This window comes from Hyperolius riggenbachi, chromosome 1, assembly GCF_040937935.1.
Source record: "Hyperolius riggenbachi isolate aHypRig1 chromosome 1, aHypRig1.pri, whole genome shotgun sequence".
Classification (NCBI taxonomy): domain Eukaryota; kingdom Metazoa; phylum Chordata; class Amphibia; order Anura; family Hyperoliidae; genus Hyperolius; species Hyperolius riggenbachi.
Window position 1 is genome coordinate 673648719 of NC_090646.1, and position 24821 is coordinate 673673539.

General features: G+C 45.0%; 1 protein-coding gene across 1 annotated transcript in view; it reads right to left on the reverse strand.

The window, feature by feature from the left end:
- Positions 1-249: 249 nt before the first annotated feature.
- The window catches only part of LOC137532518 (NACHT, LRR and PYD domains-containing protein 3-like), a 99717-nt gene continuing 75145 nt past the window's right edge, over positions 250-24821 (reverse strand). Inside the window, exons 14-16 of the mRNA XM_068253108.1 lie at positions 23420-23584; positions 7477-7650; positions 250-811 (exon numbers count right to left, since the gene is read on the reverse strand). Coding sequence (XP_068109209.1) covers positions 727-811; positions 7477-7650; positions 23420-23584 — 424 coding nt within the window. The 3' untranslated portion in view covers positions 250-726. The remainder of the gene's footprint in view (positions 812-7476; positions 7651-23419; positions 23585-24821) is intronic.

A 24821-nucleotide genomic window follows, 5' to 3' on the forward strand; every position in this document is an offset into this window, starting at 1 on the left:
GTGTGGAAATCTGCCGACAATCTGGTTGCGTTTTGTGGGGAAATCTGTCAACAATCTGGTTGCATATTGTGTGGAAATTTGCCGACAATCTGGTAGCGTTTTGTGGGGAAATCAGATTTCCCCACCAAATGTTTGGGTGGGAGGTCCGAGGTCTGTGGGGTTGGAAGGTCGGGGGGGGGGGGGGGGGGGCCCATAATTTTTTTTTGCTATGGGGCCCAGTCATTTCTAGCTACGCCCCTGCGTACCGCATCAGAAATTATTCTCTACTACCATGTCACTAAACTGAAGCTTGTATGTCCCTGGATCATCAGGAGATAGCACTACCTCATCACACACCAGGAAGTCAGGAAGATGCACAGAGCTCTGGAATTCAGACTGTGTGCGCAGCTTCAGAGCAGCAGAGATGATTTATTTTGACATGTGGCCTCTTATCTCTCCCCTGCCGCCCTTCTGCTTTTTCAGCACCCAAGGTCGTGGCCTTTCCAGAAACCCATCCCTGCATATCGCTGAAGCTTCCTTTCTTCACTGAACTGCATAGGACTGATTAGCTTGTGTTTATGCCATATAGTATATGTGATTGATCTGATAAGTGTCATTTATCACCAGTATATAATCCTCATGGTCCTTATATCTGGAGAATTATGGTTTAGCTTCTATCTGATGATGTAGTGTTGCCTCCTCCATTTACAGCTGCAGCTGGCTGAGTCCTCTCAGTCTCCGAGGTCCTTATGTCACCAGCATACCGGGATTGAGATGCTCCAGCTCCTCCAGCTCTTTCCTTGCTTTGCCTGCAAGGGAACTGCGGCCGATCCTGCAATAGACCACAAAATTACAAATCATGAGAGAACGTAGCAACTGATGAGGCCCAGGCATATGACCTATAGCAACCCCCTTACCCCAATAGACATGCATTATATGCTGTATATGGATGTAGATGATCCCCTTACAGTATAACATGGGAGGAGACAGAGAGGAAATACTTCCCCTAGAGATCTGCAGGAAGCCTGTGCTGGACTAAGCATCAGCAATATAGGAGTTCATTATTCCTTAGTAGAAATGGTCAATGATCTACTAATAGACCCAGCTTGTTGGCAAATATAATGCATATTTTACCCAGCTTGGCACTGAGACCATCAAAGTTGGCATGAAGGATTTGACTGGTCTCATTAAAAGCTGTATAAAATGTCATTAAGTTTGAGGCAAAGCTGCTCCAACCTCCCAGACCAGACAGACCTGTTGCTGGTGGTGTGGAAGTGTTGTGCCAACATACCAGGAATAGTGATACAGAATGAAACTACGCAGCACACCAACATGCCAGTTATCTTCTTTATTCTAAGATACAAAACCAGTAGTTCCCAGCTAACAAACGTGATAGGGATTGTAATCTCATTCTTAACCTGAATCTGTTTGTAAGTCAAAACAAGGAACACCAAGAGCCCCAATAGTGTAATATGTACTGGTAAATGGTTACTAGATAGAGTAAATATTAATACTCACAAACCAGGGTTACCATTAGGCAACCACTGTAAAGGCAGGTGGGGAGATTTTCCTGACCCCACTCCGGAATAAGAAGTCGCTCTCTGTAGATGAGAAAAAAGGGGGTTCAACCCTCCACCCAGGGTGGACTCAATATTATGCAGGAGAACAGAGGCGCCAAAAGGATAAAAGGAAGGTAAATGAGCTTAAAAACCAAATTCTTGAATAGAGGAGGTAGTGGTTGACTTACCTTCTCCAAGTAGACACACAACGACTGTAGTAAAGACAGTCAATTTTATTTATGAACTCCAAATATGCAACGCGTTTCGCAGGTTTGATGCTGCTTCATCAGGCAATAACAATGGAGCAATAGCATATGTAGTCAGTAGAAGAGCCAGGCACCTCTGTTCAAACTTACTGTTTGTAAGTCAGAACACTGCCTAAAATATCACCCCCTATCTCTCTGTGCCCACGTCTGATGTTTTTCTTAAACCCACTGTCTCCCTACTGCCCCATCCTGTCCCCATTTGCAACCTCCTGTGCCCATGTCCTCTCTGCACCTTCTCCTATCCTTGTGTACTTCCTTATATCCTTCTGTGCCCCCCTCTGTGCTTCCATTACCTCATTTTTGCCTCCTGTACCCTCTTTTGGTGTCTACACTTACCCTCTTTGTGCCACCTGTTCCTCCTTTCTGTCTCCACTACTCCCCTTTGTGTCTCCTTTGCATCTCCACTGCCCCCCTTTATTTCTCCATGGCTTTCTACTCACCACCAAGACAGTCCCACACCACTTCAAACTTACCAGGTCTCTGTTGTCTCGATCAGCGCTAGCTTGCAGTAATGATAACATTGTGGAGTGCTGGGTTTGTAACAGCGAATGATTTGCAAGACAATTGTTCAGAAACTGAGGACTACCTGTGCAGTGGTGGACAAAACACTTACATGGTTCAGCCTGCAACTTGGCCCTTACTCATAGCCTCAAGAGGTGTGAAGTATGCCAGCCTTTTATCCACTGATGGTCCATATTTTACAAAAGAAGATTACTGGTTGTTTTGAGTGCTGTGGGATTTTGTTCTAGACTTTCATTAAAGGACAACTGAAGAGAGAGGTATATGGAGGTTGCCATGTTTATTTCCTTTTAAGCAATACCAGTTGCCTGGCAGCCCTGCTGACCCTCGGCCTCTAATACATTTATCCATAGCCCCTGAACAAGCATGCAGCAGATCAGGTGTTTCTGACATTATTGTCACATCTGACAAGACTAGCTGCATGCTTGTTTCTGGTGTTATTCAGACACTTCTGCAGCCAAAAAGACCAGCAGAACTGCCAGGCTACTGGTATTGTTTAACCTCTTGAGGACTGCAGGATTAAACCCCCCTAGTGACCAGGCCATTTTGAGTAAAATTGGCCACTGCAGCTTTAAGGCCAAGCTGCAGGGCCGCACAACACAGCACACAAGTGATCCCCCCCCTTTTCTCCCCACCAACAGAGCTCTCTGTTGGTGGGGTCTGATCTCTCCCCCCATGTTAAATAATTAATTTTTTTTTTAAACACGTACAATAATATTTATTTAAAAAATAAATAAACTCCCTTCCCTCCCTCCCCACAGCCAGCCAATTACTGCGATCGGCTGTCATAGGCTTCTGCCTATGAGAGCCGATCGCTCTCTTGTCCCCCAGGTAGACAGCCGTGTCACACAGCTGTCCCCAGTGCAGTGCTGCTACTGATCGCAGCACTGCACAGTCTAAATAGATGGATATCACGCCGTCTAACAGTCTCTCGACTTCAGTTCGCTTCAGTTGCCCTTTAAGTTTGCATGCAAATAAAAATGATCGGCATCCTATCAATCATCTCAACTTAACAGATGCAAAAACTCACGTAACCTGAGATCTCATTCATAGTGAATGATCTCGGCGGGGGCGGATGATAAAGACTGCCGGTAAAGACTTGGAGTGGATTCCAGCTAAACACACACTGGAATCACTCACATCATGTACAGCTCTTGGTCCCTCCACCCCCAGAGCAGGATCATCCACAAGGCAACCTAGGCAGATGCCTGGGGCTCAGTAGACATGAGGGGGCCCTACTGCCACTTTCTCTGACCCTTCTCCCATCTTATATTACCAAAATGACCATAAGAAGGAGCTAAAGCCATGCCTAGGGCCCCATTTCATCTCAATCCACTTCTGATCCACCCTCCTCCACAGCAACAGATGTGTCACTTGCCTGGAGACTAGTGACACATCTATACAGTATTGGCTCTCCACCATCGCCTGAAAGACGAAGTACCAATCCCGATCTTCTACTATTGTGCAGCGCTAATTTTAATAGTAAAATTTTGGTAAATGTTTCGGATATTTTACTTCCCTCCCTCTATGGATGCCTAACCCTAAACGATCCCTCTGCCAAAGGCTTACCTTAACCACCAACCCCCACCACCAATGCCTAATCCTATGATCCCTCAATCAATGCCTAACCCTAACCAGCCCCCATAATGCCTAACTCAAATCACCACCCCCCACCAATGCCTAACCCTAACCAACCCACTCTCCAATACCTAGACCTGACCTTAGACTGCAGCTATAAAGGACTATGCATTGTGCCACCTAATTGTAGAATTAAATAATGTTATATATTATCTGGTATTGGGACTCTTCCACAATTTGTTGCTACACCATTTTTTTTACTCTGACCATTCTTTGGAGCTCAGAGAGTCTCTGGATGCTCTGGGATCCTAGCAACATAATGTTGTCTTCTCAGAGGAAGGCATTTCTGACTGTCAAAGAATGTATCCTGTAGTAGGACTATAAACAGAGTTGGGTTTTTGTTTTTTGTTTTGGGGGGGGGGGGGGTTTAAAACATGCTGCTATACCTGGGATAGGGATGGAAGAATGGTTCACCAGGTGGACAGTGGCACATGGTTAACAGTTACTGTTCATCCATTCTCATTTAACACAAATTTGTGTCAAAAGTTTATGTTCACATTTAACATTAAAGTCAATGGCCAGCAACTTTAGTGGTTAAAGGCAAAGCCTCTATACATGCTAGAATCCCCAAATGTTCAGGTAGGTAAAGAAGAGTGGGTACAAGTGTTTTTTTTTCCCAAAAGGCCTTTAAAGTATTCAAAATCTATTTTCTCAAGAAATATTCAGACCATGGGAAATATGTTGGTGATACAGGGCTAATCTGCAACCACAATTTCTTTAAAAGAAGGTGTACAAAGTGACCAAGACCCAGACAGTAGCATAGTAGATCAATGGTAAAATGTTGCGCAAAAAATACATATTTTATGCAAATGTTTTTTAAATGTTTTTAAACTGCTATCAATGGCTGTTGACCTAAGTGGTTTATAGCAGAGCCCCTGTACATGCTAGAATCACCAACTTTTCTTTGTTCTTTGAGGATATGGTGATGGATCATTTCTGAGGATACAGTCCTGGGAGTAACTAAAGGTAAGTATTTATAGTTAATTAAGATCATTAAAGAACTTTTTCATGGTTGCATTTTTATTTCATTTTAAAGCTTTGTGGAAATGTTCAGACTGTGGGAAATATTTAGTCGATAAAGGAAACCTTGTCCCACGAGAACCCACACTGATGAGACACCACATTCAAGTGCTAAGTGTGGGAAATGCTTTGTATGGAAATCCCAACTTGTCACACATGAGAGATCTCACATTGGTGAGAAGCCCTATTCATGTGGTGAGAGTGGGAAATGCGTTGGACATAAATCACTGCTTGTCACACATGAGATCTCACACTGGTGAGAAGCCCGATTCATGTAGTGAGTGTGGGAAATGTTTTGTATGGTAATCCCAACTTGTCACACATGAGATCTCTCATTGGTGAGAAGCCCTATTCATGTGGTGAGAGTGGGAAATGCGTTGGACATAAATTACTGCTTGTCACACATGAGAGATCTCACACTGGTGAGAAGCACTATTCATGTAGTGAGTGTGGGAAATGCGTTGGACATAAATTACTGCTTGTCACACATGAGAGATCTCACACTGGTGAGAAGCACTATTCATGTAGTGAGTGTGGGAAATGCGTTGGACATAAATTACTGCTTGTCACACATGAGAGATCTCACACTGGTGAGAAGCCCGATTCATGTAGTGAGTGTGGGAAATGCGTTGGACATAAATTACTGCTTGTCACACATGAGAGATCTCACACTGGTGAGAAGCCCTATTCATGTGGTGAGTGTGGGAAATGTGTTAGATCTCATGTGTAACAAGCAGTGATTTATGTCCAACACATTTCCCACACTCACCACATGAATCGGGCTTCTCACCAGTGTGAGATCTCTCATGTGTGACAAGCAGTGATTTATGTCCAACACATTTCCCACACTCACTACATGAATAGGGCTTCTCACCAGTGTGAGATCTCTCATGTGTGACAAGCAGTGATTTATGTCCCACTGGTGAGAATCCCTATTCATGTAGTGAGTGTGGGAAATGTGTTGGACATAAATCACTGCTTGTCACACATGAGAGATCTCACACTGGTGAGAAGCCCTATCCATGTGGTGAGTGTAGGAAATGTGTTGGACATAAATCACTGCTTGTCACACATGAGAGATCTCACACTGGTGAGAAGCCCTATGCATGTGGTGAGTGTGGGAAATGTGTTAGACATAAATCCCTGCTTGTCACACATGAGAGATCTCACACTGGTGAGAAGCCCTATTCATGTAGTGAGTGTGGGAAATGTGTTGGACATAAATCCCTGCTTGTCACACATGAGAGATCTCACACTGGTGAGAAGCCCTATTCATGTGGTGAGTGTGGGAAATGTGTTGGACATAAATCCCTGCTTGTCACACATGAGAGATCTCACACTGGTGAGAAGCCCTATTCATGTAGTGAGTGTGGGAAATGTGTTGGACATAAATCCCTGTTTGTCACACATGAGAGATCTCACACTGGTGAGAATCCCTATTCATGTAGTGAGTGTGGGAAATGTGTTGGACATAAATCCCTGCTTGTCACACATGAGAGATCTCACACTGGTGAGAATCCCTATTCATGTAGTGAGTGTGGGAAATGTGTTGGACATAAATCACTGCTTGTCACACATGAGAGATCTCACACTGGTGAGAAGCCCTATTCATGTGGTGAGTGTGGGAAATGTTTTGCACAGAAAGCAGTTCTTGTCACACATGAGAGATAGAGATGACCAGTGATATGCAAATGTTTCCAAGTTTACACAAATGTATGTAAATTTCTAAGCAAATATACGCAGCTTGAAATTAGACCAATCAATTGAAACCTGGGTGGGACTCGATTGGTCCATTTTCAAGCTGCATATATTTGAATAAAAATTTACATACGTTTGCAAAAACTTGGAAGTATATGCATATCATTGATCATCCATAATGAGAGGTCACACACTGGTGAGAAGCCCTATTCATGTGCTCAATGTAACATAGACATCTCTTTAAAAAAACAAAACATTTAAGTAGCGTCTGGATAGTGTACTGGCTATGGGGTCTGCTTTTGACATGGGAGACCAGGGTTCGAATCCTGGAATGGGATAGTACCTATAACTTCAACATTATTCATTAAGACATCCTTGGGCAAGACTTCCTAACACTGCAGGGTGGCCTTTTGAGTTAGTGGCTGCAGCTCTTCTTGAGTGCTTTGAGTCCAACAGGGAAAAAGCACTATACAAATGTTATGATAAATATTGTGTAAAATATGTAATTTTTTGCACAACATTTCACCATTGATCCCCCTCCACTATGCCACTGTCCAAGTTTTTGAACACATTTTACACCTTTTTTAAAGAAATTGTGGCTGCAGAGATGCCCTGAAGGCCTTAGAAACTCACCTGGCATTAAAGTCAATGGCGTTTGCTGCGAACGATTAGTTCACAAATTTTAGCGGTAAGATTAGTGAACACAAAATTGCATTGTTCGCCCATCCCTAACCTGGGACATCAAGTAGGTCAGGAATGGCGTGCAAATAATCGTTGCTGCACCCAGTTATACTCACCGTAATATCTCTATCTGGCTTGTCTTCAGAGCTACCATCAGATCAGAGAAGTTCCGACCACTCTTGTTACACAGCTTGTTACTAGACAGGTCCAGAGTTTTCAAGGCCCAGTTATCTCTTATCCCAGATGCCAGGTGGGGACAGGAACTATAAGTCAGCTTGTTTTTACTCAAACTGTAGACAAAAAAAAAAGTTACAATTTTCGGAAGCAAAACTGTCCTGGGATGTACAGAAGCACGGGGAAGAGGGCTAACTTGCTTATATCACGGCCACGCTGCACACTGCTCTTCACCTTCCTGATACTTCTGCCTTTTATGTACAAGAGGCATGGACAACAGTAGCAAGGGCTAACTTTCCTACATGTATATCACTTCCTCTCACCACTGCGCTGCACGCTGCTCTCCATCTTTCCAAAGTTTCTGCATTTAACCTATGGGGCAAGGACCATGTTAGAGAGGGCTCACTTGTTTATATCACCGCCTCTCACCACTTCGCTGCACACTACTCTCCATCTTTCCAATACATTTATGGGGGGGGGGGGGGGGGGCATGAACCATGGGACAGAGGGCTAGCTTGCTTATATTATTATATTTATAAAGTGCCAACATATAACGCAATGCTGGACAATAAATAAGGATGCACACAGCTTATTGCTGGTGTATGCACATGGTGCGCTTTTTCACTTAGCTGTAGGGATAACAGTGGTGCCTGGATGAGTGAATCTGTGAATGCATTTGTTTGAGCATTTGCATGCGAGAGTGCGAAGGGTTAATTAATTTTTGGGATTTTGGCCCAGAACAGAGGCCTGGGGTACTCCGACTGAGATTGGGGTTATATCATGGCCTCCTGACACTGCGCCAGGGTGTAACTAGAGGGGAGCAGCCCCTGTGATTGCAGGGGAGCCCAGAGCCGTTTAGGGGGCCCTAACTACTAACCTTCCCTTCCTCCAATACAGGGGACTATGCTTCAGATCAGGTTTTGTGGCCATGCTTGTTATGGGCATGAAGATCATTATGGCCACACTTTTTTTTAGGAACCTTGTGAGATGGGCCCTCAGACTGTCAAGGACATCAAGGGGAGGCAAAGGAAGGTGTGTAAGCACTGGGGGGCCCCATGAATTGAAGTTACACCACTGTGCTCCATCTTCCCAATACTTCCACCTTTTATCTATCGGGGCATAGACCATCGGAGAGAGGGCTAGCTTGCGTTTATCCCCACCACTGAGCTTCACACTGCTTTCCATCTTCCTGATACTTCCACCTTTTACTACAAGGGCATGGACCACGAGAAGGAGGGCTGGCTTGCCTATATCTCCACCTCTCGCTACTCCGCTGCACACTGCTCTCCATCTTACTGTTACTTCTGCCTTTTAATACAAGGGCATGGACCACGGGAAGGAGGGCTGGCTTGCCTATATCTCCACCTCTCGCTACTCCGCTGCACACTGCTTTCCATCTTCCTGATACTTCCACCTTTTACTACAAGGGCATGGACCACGAGAAGGAGGGCTGGCTTGCCTATATCTCCACCTCTCGCTACTCCGCTGCACACTGCTCTCCATCTTCCTGTTACTTCTGCTTTTTAATACAAGGGCATGGACCACGGGAAGGAGGGCTGGCTTGCCTATATCTCCACCTCTCGCTACTCCGCTGCACACTGCTTTCCATCTTCCTGATACTTCCACCTTTTACTACAAGGGCATGGACCACGGGAAGGAGGGCTGGCTTGCCTTTATCTCTGCCTCTTGCTACTCCGCTGCACACTGCTCTCCATCTTCCTGATACTTCCACCTTTTACTACAAGGGCATGGACCATGGGAAGGAGGGCTGGCTTGCCTATATCTCCGCCTCTCGCTACTCCACTGCACACTGCTCTCCAGCTTCCTGATACTTCTGCCTTTTTTGTCTGTGAAGGCTGAGGTGATGGCATGTTGATTTTTTCATTCAATAGAACAATGTCTTGCTAGTGCTCCACATTATCAAAAGTTCAGTAACTTCACCAAGAGAGGAAAAACACTTATCCCGTGAGGATAAAGACGTGTTGGGCTGATTACTGTAATGGTAATTTAGCCAACGACAATGGGGTATTATATAGGCTCCTCATGTCTTTACAGATCTGCTCAATATGCACAAGTTAGCATAGACAGATGAGTAGCCAATAACCTTCACTATAATCTCCCAGTAGTTTTCACACACAGCGTTGTATTAACCCTTTCGGGACTGGCGGCCTAACCCCCCTTCAGGACCAGGCATTTTTGCAGAGGGGGGGTTGGGGGGTCAGGCAGCCAGATCCCTGCAGGGTCTGGCTGGGGTGTCCCCCCTGTGCGCAGCAGCCTTCACTCACCTTCCAGGCTCCAGCGACAAGCCGCAGCGGATCCCTCCGCTCCGGCCGGCATCTCAGCTCCTACTGCCGCTCAGTTCTGGGTCGCGGCTTAATGACGTCATCAAGCCGGGACCCGGTGCTGACGTCAGAAGGAGCAGAAATGCCAGCAAGAGCAGTGGGGAGCGCTGATCGTCGCGGGAACAGCAGGGAGGTGAGTGGATCATCTTCTTTCCCCCCTACCGCCGCAGCTGTCAAATTGATCACTACGATCCGACGGCGATCGTAGTGATCACATGATCAGCAGCCATACGCAATGGCTGCTGATCACTGAGGGGAGATGCCAGCTGTCATATGACAGCTTAATCTTCCCTCTCCGGTGTGCACGATTGCGTCAGGATGGTTCTTTAGCGCAGACATTGAATCAACGTCCAGTCACAACGGTAGCACCACCTGCTGGACATTGATTCAACGTACTTGGTCCCCAAAAGGTTAATAATAGTATATTTTGTGTTAAGAGGATGGACAGCAGTGTGCAGCGCAGCGAGAGGCAGTGATATAGGCAACCTTACCCTTTCTGCAGCTGGTCATGCTGCTCTTGTGCATTGCTGGGGCAGTTTTGCTCCTCATGAAACTAATCTCACTCATCCCTAATTGGTTGTCTTTTGCTACTCTTGGAATCTTATTTGCAGACTTCTACTGTGTGCAGCATATTAAATTACATTTTATCATATTACATGGTATGGTCACAACTGCTACTCTTTTCAGAATTAGAATCAATTTATTTGGCCAAGTAAGTTTGCACTTACAAGATATTTTTCTTGGCAGTTGCTTAAACAAAAAATAAAAGGACAGAGACAAAAAGTCCTAGCAGCTCTAGCATGGTTCTGCATTAAAGGACAATGTAATAAATATTTGTTGGTTGCCATGGGCAGCAACACTACACCTTTGTTCAGCACCATATCACAGAACTTGTGATAACTTAACACTTATCACAGCAACAGCAAAGGAGATCAAACTGTTAGATGTCTTCAAAGTTTAACCACCCTGGCGTTCTGATAAGATCGCCAGGGAGGCTGCGGGAGGGTTTTTTTTTAATTAAAAAAAAACTATTTCATGCAGCCAACTGAAAGTTGGCTGCATGAAAGCCCACTAGAGGGCGCTCCGGAGGCGTTCTTCCGATCGCCTCCGGCGCCCAGAATAAACAAGGAAGGCCGCAATGAGCGGCCTTCCTTGTTTTGCTTAGATCGTCGCCATAGCGACGAGCGGAGTGACGTCATCGACGTCAGCCGACGTCCTGACGTCAGCCGCCTCCGATCCAGCCCTTAGCGCTGGCCGGAACTTTTTGTTCCGGCTACGCTGGGCTCAGGCGGCTGGGGGGACCCTCTTTCGCCGCTGCTCGCGGCGGATCGCCGCAGAGCGGCGGCGATCGGGCAGCACACGCGGCTGGCAAAGTGCCGGCTGCGTGTGCTGCACTTTATTTGAAGAAAATCGGCCCAGCAGGGCCTGAGCGGCAGCCTCCGGCGGTGATGGACGAGCTGAGCTCGTCCATACCGCCAGGCTGGTTAAGGAGTTTATTTGGCAAAACAGATATACAGGTGTGTTCATCAGTAATCTTTGTTACATGTTAGCTACCTCAGCGAAGCTATCAATCTGTAGTAAGTCATCTTAAGCGTTTCATGCTCTTGGTCCATCCCTTGTGAATCGACCAGTCTTTATCTTACGAACATCTATGCTACGTTGTGGAAAAACACAACACTTGGCTATATACAGCATACAGATAATTGATGTTACAAGAAGTTAGGAAGTGAATAGAAGTGAAGTGGAAGTGCTTTCCCCTATACCGTCCATTCCTTATAAACAGCCAGTCAAGAGTTAACCCTGGACTCTACACTCAATGGGTGGAGTCCACTTTCAGTCATCTCCTCAGCCTGCCATAGGCTGCCAAGACCATGTGATAGAATGACCAGCACAGTCTTTACTGTGCATGCACTGGAAAAAAACCTTTTCCAGTGACCTGTCCCCTTGTTCTTAGGAGAACATTGTTTTCTGTTCTCTGGCCATTGCTTACCTTTAGGAAATATGAAAACACTTGATGTTTACCCCACTGCAGCCTGGATGTTGGTACATCTCGAGCTGATACCGCGCTCTGGCCTTGTGGGAGACACAGCACAACGTTCTACATTGTGCTTCTAGAAATGCCTCTTTCTCTCTAAGAGAAATCCTCCTTCAAGAGAAACTCTGCAGAGCAAGTACTTTTACTAAGACCGGTTATCTAAAGTAACTGCAACATTTTCAGCCGCCATAGATGGTACATCCTCTGCTGCACTTTCTTGATGATAGTGGCAGTATTGTTGTCCCATTTTAGGTTGTTTGAGATTGTGGACCCAAGTGTAACGATCGGTGTCAGCACACAGAGAGAATCTGATTATTGGTGATCTGCAGTATCACCAACAATACAGATATATACCTGATTGTTGATGATCTGCAGAATCACCAATAATACAGATATATGACTAACCTCTGGACACCTGATAAAGTGTAAGTGTTTTGGTGCAACAATAGGCTGTCTCCCGTGGGGCGGGAGACACCGATAACAATAAGCATGGATCACCTGAGGAGCAGGTGGGCCTTGGCTGTGTGAAGACTATCTCCTAGGACAGGTGATAGAGATCACCTGAGAGCCAGTGATTCCCTGCAATACCGGGAATCAGACTATACTGCAGCCAAAGGACTCCTAAGGGATAGAGCCCTTGGCTGTACTGCAGAGAGGCCTCTCTAAGGGCAAGAGGTCCCTGCAGCTAACTGACACTAGGTGGAATAGTGTCATGGGTAGTACCGACAGGCTGAACACTCGAAGGATGAGTGACAGCCCGAGGGGTCGGGCAGGCCAGGTCGGCAGCACCCGAGCAAATAGTAATAACAGATATAAAGCACAATCCTAGTCTGGGGTGTGAGGTCTCGACACCCAGAACTAGTCTAGAGAATAACACAGTAATAGCACAGTGTTCCTAAGCTTGAGTGTGTGGTCCTTGGTCACAGCACCCTGGAACTGGTCTAAATGATAACACAGCAATGACACAGTATCCCTAAGCTTGGGTGTGAGGTCCGTAGTCACAACACCCTGTAACTAGTCTGAAGTATAACACAGTAGTAACACAGTGTCCCTAGTCTTGGGTGTGAGGTCCGTGGTCTTAACACCCTGGAACTAGTCTGAAGTATAACACAGTAGTAATACAGTGATAATCTGGCTCAGTGTGAATTCCCAGGTCCTCCTGGTTCTAACACACTGTGGGATCTGACTATGGTCTGAGTGCTTTCACGTAAGTATTCGCAACGGCAGACAACCTGAGACTGACCAGCAATAACTATATATAGAGCGGCACTCCCCGGCGCCACCCAGCGTTGATCAACCAATAGCCTCCCGCTCTGAGATCAGCTGTCCAACCTGGTCAGCTGATCCCTTTTCGTTCGTCATAAAGGTTCTGCCTCTCAGCGCGCGCGTATTCCTCAATCTGTGTGCACTAGAAGGCCCAGCCACATCAGACGCATGCCGCCGCGTGTAAACCGCTGAGCTGAATGCGGAACCAGCCGCCTTGCTGCCATTCCGCGCGGCGGCTTTTCCGGAATCTATTACACCAAGAAACTTGAATGACTAGCTGGGTTATTGTGGATCCATTTATGGTTAAGGGGAGGTGCTGGGGATCTCCTAAGTCCATTATCTCCATGGTTTTAAGAACATTTAGTTCCAAGTTGTTGCTGCTGCACCAGGAGGAAAGCTGTGCCACCACATGCCTGTATGCTGACTCGTCCCTGTTTTGTATGAGACCAACTACAGTTGTGTCATCTGCAAACTTCAGAACCTTAACAGATGGATCTGTGGAGATGCAGTCATTGGTGTAAAGTGAGTAGAGCAGTGGGGAAAGTACACAGCCCTGGGGTGCTCCAGTACTGACTGTCAGACTTGGGAAACTCACATCAAGCTCTCTAACATGCTGTCTCCTGTCGGTTAAGAAATCGGTTATCCTTTTGCAGATGGATTCAGGTATGTGTAGCTGGGAGAGCTTGCTGTGTAGCAGTGATGGAATTATAGTATTAAATGCAGAGCTGAAATCTATGAATAAAATCCTGGTGTAGGTTCCTGGGGTGTCTAGATGCTGTAGTACATAATGCATACACATGTTCACGGCATCGTCTATCGTCTGCGGATCTATTAGGCCTGTAGGCAAATTGCAGAGAGTCCAGCAGGGGATCTGTGATGGATTTCACATAAGCCATTATCAGTTTTTCAAATGCTTTCATAACCATGATGTCAGGGCAACAGGCCTGTAATCGTTTAAGCATGTAGGTTTTATTCTGTTTGGAATTGGTACAATGATTGAGCATTTAAAACAGGTCCAGCTGCTTTCTTAGCGGTTTGTCTTTTGAAGAGTTTGTTTACATCTGATTGGCATATTGGTAGAGCATACACATCTGGGGACAGGTTAGCAGATTGTGTCTGGCCTCCTGTGCTGTGTAGATGCTGAAGCATTGCAGGGGGTGGAGACACTGGCTGGTTGGAGGAGTGATCAGTTTGCCTGTTGTTGCAGAGATGCAAATTATGCAAAGTGACTTGGTGTGTTTGGCTTTTGTTGGTAGTGTCAAACCTGCAATAAAATGTATTCAACTCATTTGCAAGCTGCAGGTTGTAGTGATTGTGTTTTTTTTTCTGTAGTTGGTAATTTGATGTAGAGCAGTGGACCATTTTCCTCAAGTTTTTTAGAATATTTTTTTTTTGCGTCAGAGTCATCTGCAAGTCTATTAGGCCTGTAGGCAAATTGCAGAGAGTCCAGCAGGGGATCTGTAATATTTCAGATAAGCCACTATCAGTTTTTCAAATGCTTTTATGACCAATGATGTCAGGGTAACAGGCCTGTAATCATTTTAAGGGGGGGGGGGGAATTGGTACAATTATTGGGTGTTTAAAACAGGCAGGTACAATTGAGAGTTCCAGAGATGATTTCAATACATCTGTAAATACAGCCGCTAATTGATCAGCACAGAGTTTCAAACATTTCGCAGTCACCGAGTCTGGCCCAGCTGCTTTCTTAGTGTTTTGTCTTTTGGAAAGTCTGTTTACATCTGATTGGCATATTGGTAGAGCATGCACATCTGGGGACAGGTTAGCAGATTGTGTCTGGCCTCCTGTGTTGTGTAGATGCTGATGCACCGCAGGGGGTGGAGACGTTGGCTGGCTGAGTGCTCAGTTTGCCTGTTGCAGCGATGCAAATTATGCAAAATGACTTAGTGCATTTGGCTTTTGTTGGTAGTGTCAAACCTGCAATACAATGTATTCAGCTCATTTACAAGCTGCAGGTTGTCTAATGATTGTGGAGGCTTTTTTCTGTAGTTGGTAATTTCAAGTAGAGATTTCCTTATTGTGGACGAGTCAGCCATGGAACAATTTTCCTCGAGTTTTTTTAGAATAATCTTTTTTTGCGTCTGAAGGAATACATGTAGTCTAACATCTTCTATGTTGTATCCTTTTGTATTTATACACATATATAAGCAACAAATATAATCACTTTTCTGCTTAGAACTGTCAGCTAAAATAATTAGGACATATTGTTCTGTTTGCAACAGAAACAGACACAGAGGGCTAGTGCACACCAGACCGTTTCTGAAGTGTTTTAAACCACTTAAGGACCAGAGCCTTTTTTTCCCATTCAGACCACTGCAGGTTTAACGGTTTATTGCTCGATCACACAATCTACCACCTAAATAAATTTTACCTCCTTTTCTTGTTCCTAATACAGATTTCTTTTGGTGCCTCTTAATTGCTGCTGTGATTTTTAGTTTTTTTTATATTCATCAAAAAAGACATGAATTTTGTAAAAAAAAAAAAAAGTGATTTTTTTTTTTTTACTTTGTGTGCTGACATTTTTCAAATAAAGTAAAATTTCTGTATACATTTTTGTCCAACTTTATTCTGCTACATGTCCTTGATAAAAAAAAAAAAAAACCATTCAGTGTATATTTATTGGATTGGGTAAAAGTTATAGCGTTTACAAACTATGGTGCCAAAAGTGAATTTTCCCATTTTCCAGCATCTCTGACTTTTCTGACCACCTGACATGTTTCATGAGGGGCTAAAATTCCAGGATAGTATAAATACCCCCCAAATGACCCCATTTTGGAAAGAAGACATCCCAAAGTATTCACTAAGAGGCATAGTGAGTTCATAGAAGATTTTATTTTTTTGTCACAAGTTAGCGGAAAATGACACTAAGAAACTTTTTTTTTTTGTTTGTTTTACTTTTGTTTCAATTTCTGCTAACTTGTGACAAAAAAAATGAAATCTGCCACGGACTCACCATGCTCCTCTCTGAATACTTTGGGGTGTCTACTTTCTAAAATAGGGTCATTTGTGGGGTGTTTACTGTCCTTGCATTTTGGGGGTGCTAAATTGTAAGCACCCCTGTAAAGCCTAAAGGTGCTCATAGGACGTTGGGCTCTTTACCGCACCTAGGCTGCAAAAAGGGGTCACACATGTGGTATCGCCGTACTCAGGAGAAGTATTATAATGTGTTTTGGGGTGTATTTTTACACATACCCATTGCTGGGTGGGAGAAATATCTCTGTGAATGAGATTTTTTTTACACACAATTGTCCATTTACAGAGAGATTTCTCTCACCCAGCATGGGCATTTGTAAAAATACACCCCAAAACTCATTATACTACTTCCCTTGAGTATGGCGATACCACGTGTGACACTTTTTTGCAGCCTAGGTTCGCTAAGGGGCCCAGCGTCCTATGAGTACCTTTAGGATTTCACGGGTCATTTTGAGGAATTTGGTTTTTAGACTACTCACGCTTTAGGGCTCCTAAAATGCCAGGGCAGTATAGGAGCCCCACAAGTGACCCCATTTTAGAAAGAAGACACCCCAAGGTATTCCATTAGGAGTATGGTGAGTTCATAGAAGATTTTATTTTTTGTCACAAGTTAGTGGAAAATAAAATTGATTTTTATTGTTTTTTTTTCACAAAGTGTCATTTTCCACTAACTTGTGGCAAAAAATAAAATCTTCTATGAACTCACCATACAACGGAATACCTTGGGGTGTCTTATTTCTAAAATTGGGTCACTTGTGCTGTTCCTATACTGCCCTGGCATTTTAGGGGCCCAAAACCGTGAGGAGTAGTCTGGAAACCAAATGCGTCAAAATTACTGTTCAGGGGTATAAGCATCTTCAAATTTGATGACAGGTGGTCTATGAGGGGCCGAATTTTGTGGAACCGGTCATAAGCAGGGTGGTCTCTTAGATGACAGGTTGTATTGGCACTGAAGTGCAGGAAGCGCAGGATGTTCTCAAATCGTGACCTGGACATGGCAGCAGAGAACATGGGCATGTGATGTATTGGGTGCGTAGACCAATAAGACTGCAATACATTCTTTTTGACTAGACCCATGTTAGGAGAAGGCCCCAAAAAATGTTACGTTCGGAAACTTGCAGTGGTTTCCACCGAAAAGGCTGGGCATGGTAGCTTCTTGGATTGGCGGTTGCGTATTGTGTGGCATAATGGTTGGTCTCAGCCACAATTAAGTCGTAGAGACCAGCAGTGATCAGAAAAAAAAAATTCTGTCACTGCGGTGGGGCGGGTGAGGGTTTGCCCGGGTGATCAGAAGTAGTGTTGGGCGAACAGTGTTCGCCACTGTTCGGGTTCTGCAGAACATCACCCTGTTCGGGTGATGTTCGAGTTCGGCCGAACACCTGGTGGTGTTCGGCCAAACTGTTCGGGTTCGCCCGAACGGCTCAATGCCTGGCCGAACAGGGCCCTGTTCGGCCGAATACGGCCCCCCTATGGGGTCGCAGGCATAAGGGGGGAACATGCCCCGATCGCGGGGGGGGGGGGGTCGGAAATTCCCCCCACCCCCTCCGCTAGCGCTCCCCCCTCTGCCTGCTTCCCCATACAAAAGTTTAAGGAAAGTAAAACAGTACTGGCGGTAGTGGCTGGCAGTGGGCGGCACTGTGAAGTGAGTGAGGAGGAGGAGTCCAGAGAGTGACGCGTTGAGGGAGGCCGGGCAGCGGGCGGTTCAGCGGTAGTACCCTTGTGGTACTTCCGCCCTTTCTCTGACCTCACACCCGCTGCCCGGCCTCCCTCAACGCGTCACTCTCCGGACTCCTCCTCCTCACTCACTTCAGTGCCGCCCACTGCCAGCCACTACCGCCGGTACTGTTTTACTTTCCTTAAACTTTTGTATGGGGAAGCGGGCAGAGGGGGGAGCGCTAGCGGAGGGGGTGGGGGGAATTTCCGACCCCCCCCCCCCCCCCCGCGATCGGGGCATGCTCCCCCCTTATGCCTGCGCCCCCATAGGGCCCCCAAAAGCAGGATGTTCGGGGAGTTCGGGGTTCGGCCCAACATGCCAAACATCGCGGCCATGTTCGGCGAACTTTCCCGAACCCGAACATCCAGGTGTTCGCCCAACACTAATCAGAAGCCCGCAGGAGGCAGATTAGGACCTGATCTGATGGATAGGAGTGCTAGGGGGTGACAGGAGGTGATTGATGGGTGTCTCAGGTGGTGATTAGAGGGGAGAACAGATGTAAATAATGCACTGGAGAGGTGTTCAGGCGGGGTCTGAGGGTGTGGGCGGGTGTTTGGGTGCCCACAGGGGGCAGTTTAGGGTCTGATCTGATGGGTATCAGTGACAGGGGGTGACGGGGTAATTGATAGGTGATCAGGGTTTAATTAGAGGGAAGCATATATGCAAGCAATGCACTTCCGAGGTGATCAGGGCTGGGGTCTGAGGGCGGGTGATTGGGGTGCCCAAGGGGCAGATAGGGGTCTGATCTGATGGGTAGCAGTGACAGGGGGTGATTGATGGGTGTTCAGTGGGTGATTAGAGGGAAGAACAGATGTAAACAATGCACTTTGGAGGTGATCTGAGTGTGGGTCTGCGGGCGATCTGAGCATGTGGGTGGGTGATCAGATGCCCGCAAGGGGCAGGTTAGGGTCTGATCTGATGGGTGGCAGTGACAGGGGGTGATTGACAGGTTATTGACAGGTGATCAGTGGGTGATTTTACAGGGGAGAATAGATGTATACAGTACACAGGGTGGGGGAGTCTGAGGGTGTTCTGAGGGTGTGGGCGGGTGATTGGGTGGAAGCAGGAGATTTGGGCGCATGAGACAAGTGGACAAAAAGGGCCCCTTTCACTCCCATTATAAATATCGTTTAATGGGCGCCGAACAGGGAAAAAAGGGCGCCGGAGATAAATAACGCTTTACAAACGACGCCCGGAGATTTTTAATGTTTTATAACTGTGCTTGTGATGATTTAACTTTACAAAATCAGCACGTGAGGAATAACGTTTATAAAAATACTAAACATATTTATCCTATTCAATTAAAACATTTAACATTTTAACCCTTACTGTTTGTAAAACATTATTATTCACAAAATAAAGCGATCAGTACCTAACGTAAATTGCAATATATTTTTTACAATCACTATATGTAAAACATTTCTAAAACATTATTATCCACCCAAAAAAATGATTTAAATTTTTTTATTTAAATTTTTTATTTATTAATGTTTGTAAAACATTATTATCCATAGGGGGTCTAAGGTTTAGGCACCACCAGGGGGGTCTTAGGTTTAGGCACCACCAGGGGGGTCTTAGGTTTAGGCACCACCAGGGGGGTCTTAAGTTTAGGCACCACCAGGGGGTCTAGGGGTTAGGGATAGGTACAGGGAGGGCTTTGGGGTGGTTAGTTTTAGGCACCACCAGGGGGGTCTTAGGTTTAGGCACCACCAGTGGGGTCTTAGGTTTAGGCACCACCAGGGGGGTCTTAGGTTTAGGCACCACCAGGGGGTCTAGGGGTTAGGGATAGGTACAGGGAAGGTTTTGTGTGAGAGTAGGGTTAGGTATAGTTTTAGTACAATTTTAATAATACTAATCAACAGTTATTATGAATGTACGTATATTAATATCATTGTTATAAACAATATTTTCACATTTTATTATAATAATAAATGATAAATCAAGATTATTCATAACAATATATAATTATAATGTTTAAACAAATATTACTGTTTTTTTAACAAACGTAATTATAAGTTTCAGTTTACAAACAGGGAAGATTAACGTTTTAAGAATTGCCGATTTCAAACACATTATTTAATGATTTATAAATTGTTAAAACACTATTTGTAAACGAAATTCTACACAATATTTTTTATAAACGATAATACTGCTTATCGTTTACACCACGCGCCCTTTTTTGATGCGATTGGGTGCCCAAGGGGCAGATTAGGCTCTGATCTGATGGGTAGCAGTGACAGGTGGTGATTGATGGTGACTGATGGGTGATCAGTGGGTGATTAGAGGGAAGAACAGATGTAAACAATGCACTTCGGAGGCAATCTGAGGGTGGGTCTGCGGGCGATCTGATGGTGTGGGTGATCAGACGCCCGCAAGGGGCAGATTAGGGTCTTATCTAATTGGCAGGCCAATTGAGCACAGTAAAACCATGGTCAGTAAACTATTTACCAGTGGTTTTGGCACTGTGAGCAGGTGCCAGGTCGTGCTGAAAAATGAAATCTTCATCTCCATAAAGCTTTTCAGCAGATGGAAGCATGAAGTGCTCCAAAATCTCCTGATAGCTAGCTGCATTGACCCTGCCCTTGATAAAACACAGTGGACCAACACCAGTAGCTGACATGGCACCCCAGACCATCACTGACTGTGGGTACTTGACACTGGACTTTCTGCAAAAGGATTCTCGACCAAGTATTGAGTGCATAACTGAACATAATTATTTGAAGGTTGACTTTTTTTTTGTTTTAAAAAACACTTTTCTTTTATTGGTCGGATGACATATGCTAATTTTTTGAGATGGGAAATTTGGGTTTTCATGAGCTGTATGCCAAAATCATCCAGCCAGTGTTTCCATCCCAGCCGAGCATGTCCTCTTAATAACTGTAACATCTGTGCACCACCTATCATTAATACAGAAACAGAGTCCTCCACCTTTGGTTTTTCCAGAAATAAGTGGGTCCCGGTCAGATCTGTAGAGTGTAAATCCATTAATCTGCAGAGCGTTGTCTGAAATAAGCTCAGACAGCCAAGTTTCTGAGAAGCAAAGAGCAGCAGAGAGATGAAAGTCTTTCTTTGGCCCAGTTAACACCGAGCGGTTTTAGGAGCGATCCGCCAACCGCATATGCCAGTGAAAACGCTTGGCTAATGTATTTCAATGGGATGGTGCACACCAGTGGTTTGAGGTTTTTAGCAAACCGCAAACGTGCCTCCTGCTGCACGTTTGCGGTTTGCAGAAGTGTTTCTGCCTCAATGTTAAAGATAGGGAAAACGCAAACCGCTCTGAAAAACGCTAGATCAGAGCAGTTTGCCAGGCGTTTTTGTTACAGAAGCTGTTCAGTAACAGCTTTTACTGTAACAATATAATTAATCTGCTACACAACAATGTTCCCAAAAACACTAGGCATGTTTAGAAAACGCCTCTAAACATGCCTAGAATCGCTCTGAAATCGGCTCCAAAAACCGCTAGCATTTTGACGATCTGCTAGTGATTTTGGTGTGCACTGGGCCTTTGTCCTGATCAGTAGTTGAAGCTCATCTAGTTTGTTACATAACAACCTGACATTAGTGAGTATGATTCCAGGTAGTGGAGAGCGCAGTCCTCTGCATTGAAAGTGAGTCTGGATCCCGGAGCGCTTGCCTCTTCCTCTAAGCCTCACTGCCTGGTTCAGCACTGTAGCTCCACTGGTTAGAATCCCCAGAAGATCAAGAGTAGATGAAATATCCAGGGGTAGATTATGTTTAGCCAAGTTCCAAATGCTCAGTAGTTGTTCACTGGTGAAGGTTGTCCGGGTTGGGTTGCACAAGACAAAGTTGAAAAACAAAAATACATAAAACGAACATAAAAAGAGCAAGCTGTCGAGGCTGCCATCTCCAGGCGCCATCTCCTCCCCAAGTACCTTGCCGCCCTATTTATAAAGATTTGATAAGATAGAATCATTTTGCCAATCTTTTCTTTGTCTCAATGGGGCAACTCTGGAGCATATGATTGGCAGTTTGCACAACACAAGGCATAGGCTAAATAAAGGCATCAGGAAACTTGGGGCGCCGGAAGGTAGACAATAGTAGAATATTATATGGAACAATTACCATTATTTTACAGTGCATTTTCTTAGTAATTATGGGTATATGTTACCTACTCTCACTCAGAACCCTGCCCTCTCCAATGCCTAGCCCTAACCCCACCCAATGCTTAATCCGATCAAATTCATGCCTGGTGCTAAACCTATTCAGTAAGGAGTTCTTGGGCTAGACACCCTAACACTGCTCCATACTGTGGACCATGCGGGCTGGTATATCTCAGGGTGCGAAGCCCCACACTGCCAGGGCTATGCATTCCAATGCCTGCCCTCTCCAATGCCTAGCCCTAACCCTGCCAATACCTAATCCAATCACACCCATGCCTGGTGCTAAACCTGTTTAGTAAGCCTGCACCTATTCAGTAAGGAGTTTTGAGGCTAGACTCCCTATGTCAGGCTTGCCTGGTCACCTGCTGTGAGTCAGATTGTATGCCCATATGACTGACCTATAACTCAGTCCTAAAACCTGTGAAAGCTCCTGCCTAATACAAACTACAATATCCTGCAGGCAGATGTAGCATACAAACTGGCAGACAGCAATCACCAAACACAGCAATGCAATGCAACCCAGTATACTGAATAGTCACCTGAGGCCTATAGGCTTAATCCATCCAGAAGAAGACAAGGTAGCAGGAAATGACTGAAGTATAATCACTAGACAGAAGCGAGGTCAATCAGGCCAGAGTCAGTCCAGGCAGCGTTCATGCGAATCCTTTAACAAGCCGGGTCAGTAACAGGTAATCCAATAGAGCAGCGTGGTCAGGTTCAAGACAGGTCAGTAAAAGGTAGTCCAATCTAGAAGCAGCTTAGTCAAGAGACAGGCACAAGTCCTCAGCAGGACAAACACTTGGTGTGAGCGCAATCTCAGCAACAAGCTCAGCATAGGCTATCATGGGCCCAGACTGGAGCACTCACCAGGTTCAAATACAAGGTCTGACCAATCGGAGCTCGGCATGCCAGCTGACACGCAGAGAATCACGTGGCTACTGTTTATGTAGGCGGAGCACACACTGAGACGCATCCTCCCCCTGCCGCCCTGCACGCATATGAGTCAGCGGCAGGGACGGCAATAACTGAGTCAGTGGCAGGGCCAGCGGCGGCGGCCAGCCAACTCCTTACACCCGACACTGCAACTGTCTATAGAGCATGTCCCAGTGGCTGCAGCTCTGGTGCTTTGACTCCGCCAGGAGAAAAGCGCTATATAAATGTTCTGTGTCTTGTCTTGTCAAACAATCCAAAATTAGTTCTTCTAATGTGTTACAGGTATGACATGTTTTGGATGTCAGACCTTAAAAGAAATGTTTCTAGTAAAAGCTTGTTTCATAGTGGATGATGGAAATTTGGTAAGTTTCAAACTATCCAAGATCTGCTATTAAATAGGCTTTTTATGTATTTTATCTATCTACAGTTTACATTGCATGTAGAACATACCAGGTAGTGATTGCAGCAATCCTGTATACTCACTCTAAATCCTTTATCCGGCTTGTTGTCAGAGCTGCCATCAGAACACTGAAATTAGGACCCTCCAAACTGTTATTAGGCAAGTTCAGTGTCTTCAAGGTGCGGTTATCTCTTACCCCAGACGCCAGGTGGACGCAAGAACTGTCTGTCAACCTATTATCCCCCAATCTGCAGAAAAAAAGTAAGTTAAGCCCATATTGTTACTAAAATTGTTTCTTTATTTTTTAATTCACCTTAACCTAATTGTAGAGAATATCATTTGCAACAAACAAACCATGACACCAAATTCTCTGTAGGTCCTTTTAAAAATGAATGGGAAAAAATACCTGTGGAGACATGCAAAAAACTGTCTGCAATTATAGGAAGTGTTTGATTGCTGTAATAGCCAAATAAAGGCTTTTCTGTTGATTATTGTAAAGGGTATGGACATTTTTGGACTGGGCACTTTTTGCTCAAATGTAAATAAAAGCTGAGAAATGTTTTTTTTCCACAATAATGTACATCGTCTTATCTTTTGGGAGACACCTATGTCATTTCGCGCCAAAAAATTACTTGTTGGATGAATAAAAGTAACTGAGTCAAAATGTGCCATGGTTATGAATAATTATGGGCAGCACTGTATATAGATTTATTAGAAGCCGAAGACAGGAGAGGGCACAAGCTTGTCTGCTCTGTTCCTAGTGACACCACCACCCTATGCTTGAAGGGGATGGTTTACATACGCAGGAGAAGGCCACAATGTGTTTTTATATTTTTTTTCTTACAATTTGTTTATAAAAATTACTTTCATGGCAATGTACACTCAGGGTCATAATAGGTTCAGCACCATGGAGAACCCCTGCTGTGTGGTAACACAACTAAGTGACGCACACCTGAAGCAAAAGGGATATGGAGGTTCCCATATTTATTTCATTTTAAACAATACCAGTTGCCTGGCAGCCCTGCTGGTCTCTCTGTCTGCAGTAGTATCTGGATCATACCTGAAAGCATGCGGCTAATCCAATCAAACGTCAGTCAAACATCTGATCTGCAGGTTTGTCCAGGGTCTATGGTCAAAAGTATTAGAGGCAGGATAGCCAGGCAATGTGCATTGATTAAAGGAAAATAAATATGCAAGTCTTCATATCTCTCAAACTTCAGGTGTCCTTTAAGCTCAGACCATCTGATCGGATAAGAAGCAATATGGCTTTAAAAACCCAACCTGGCATCAAGTTGAAGCAAGCCATTAACAGAAATGTAACGTTATTTTAAGCACATGAGCACTTTTGTGTTGCCTTTATTTACAGTGGGATGCGAAAGTTTGGGCAAACTTGTTAATCATCATGACTTTCCTGTATAAATCGTTGGTTGTTACGATAAAATATGTCAGTTAAATATATCATATAGGGCGAACTTTCAAACCGCC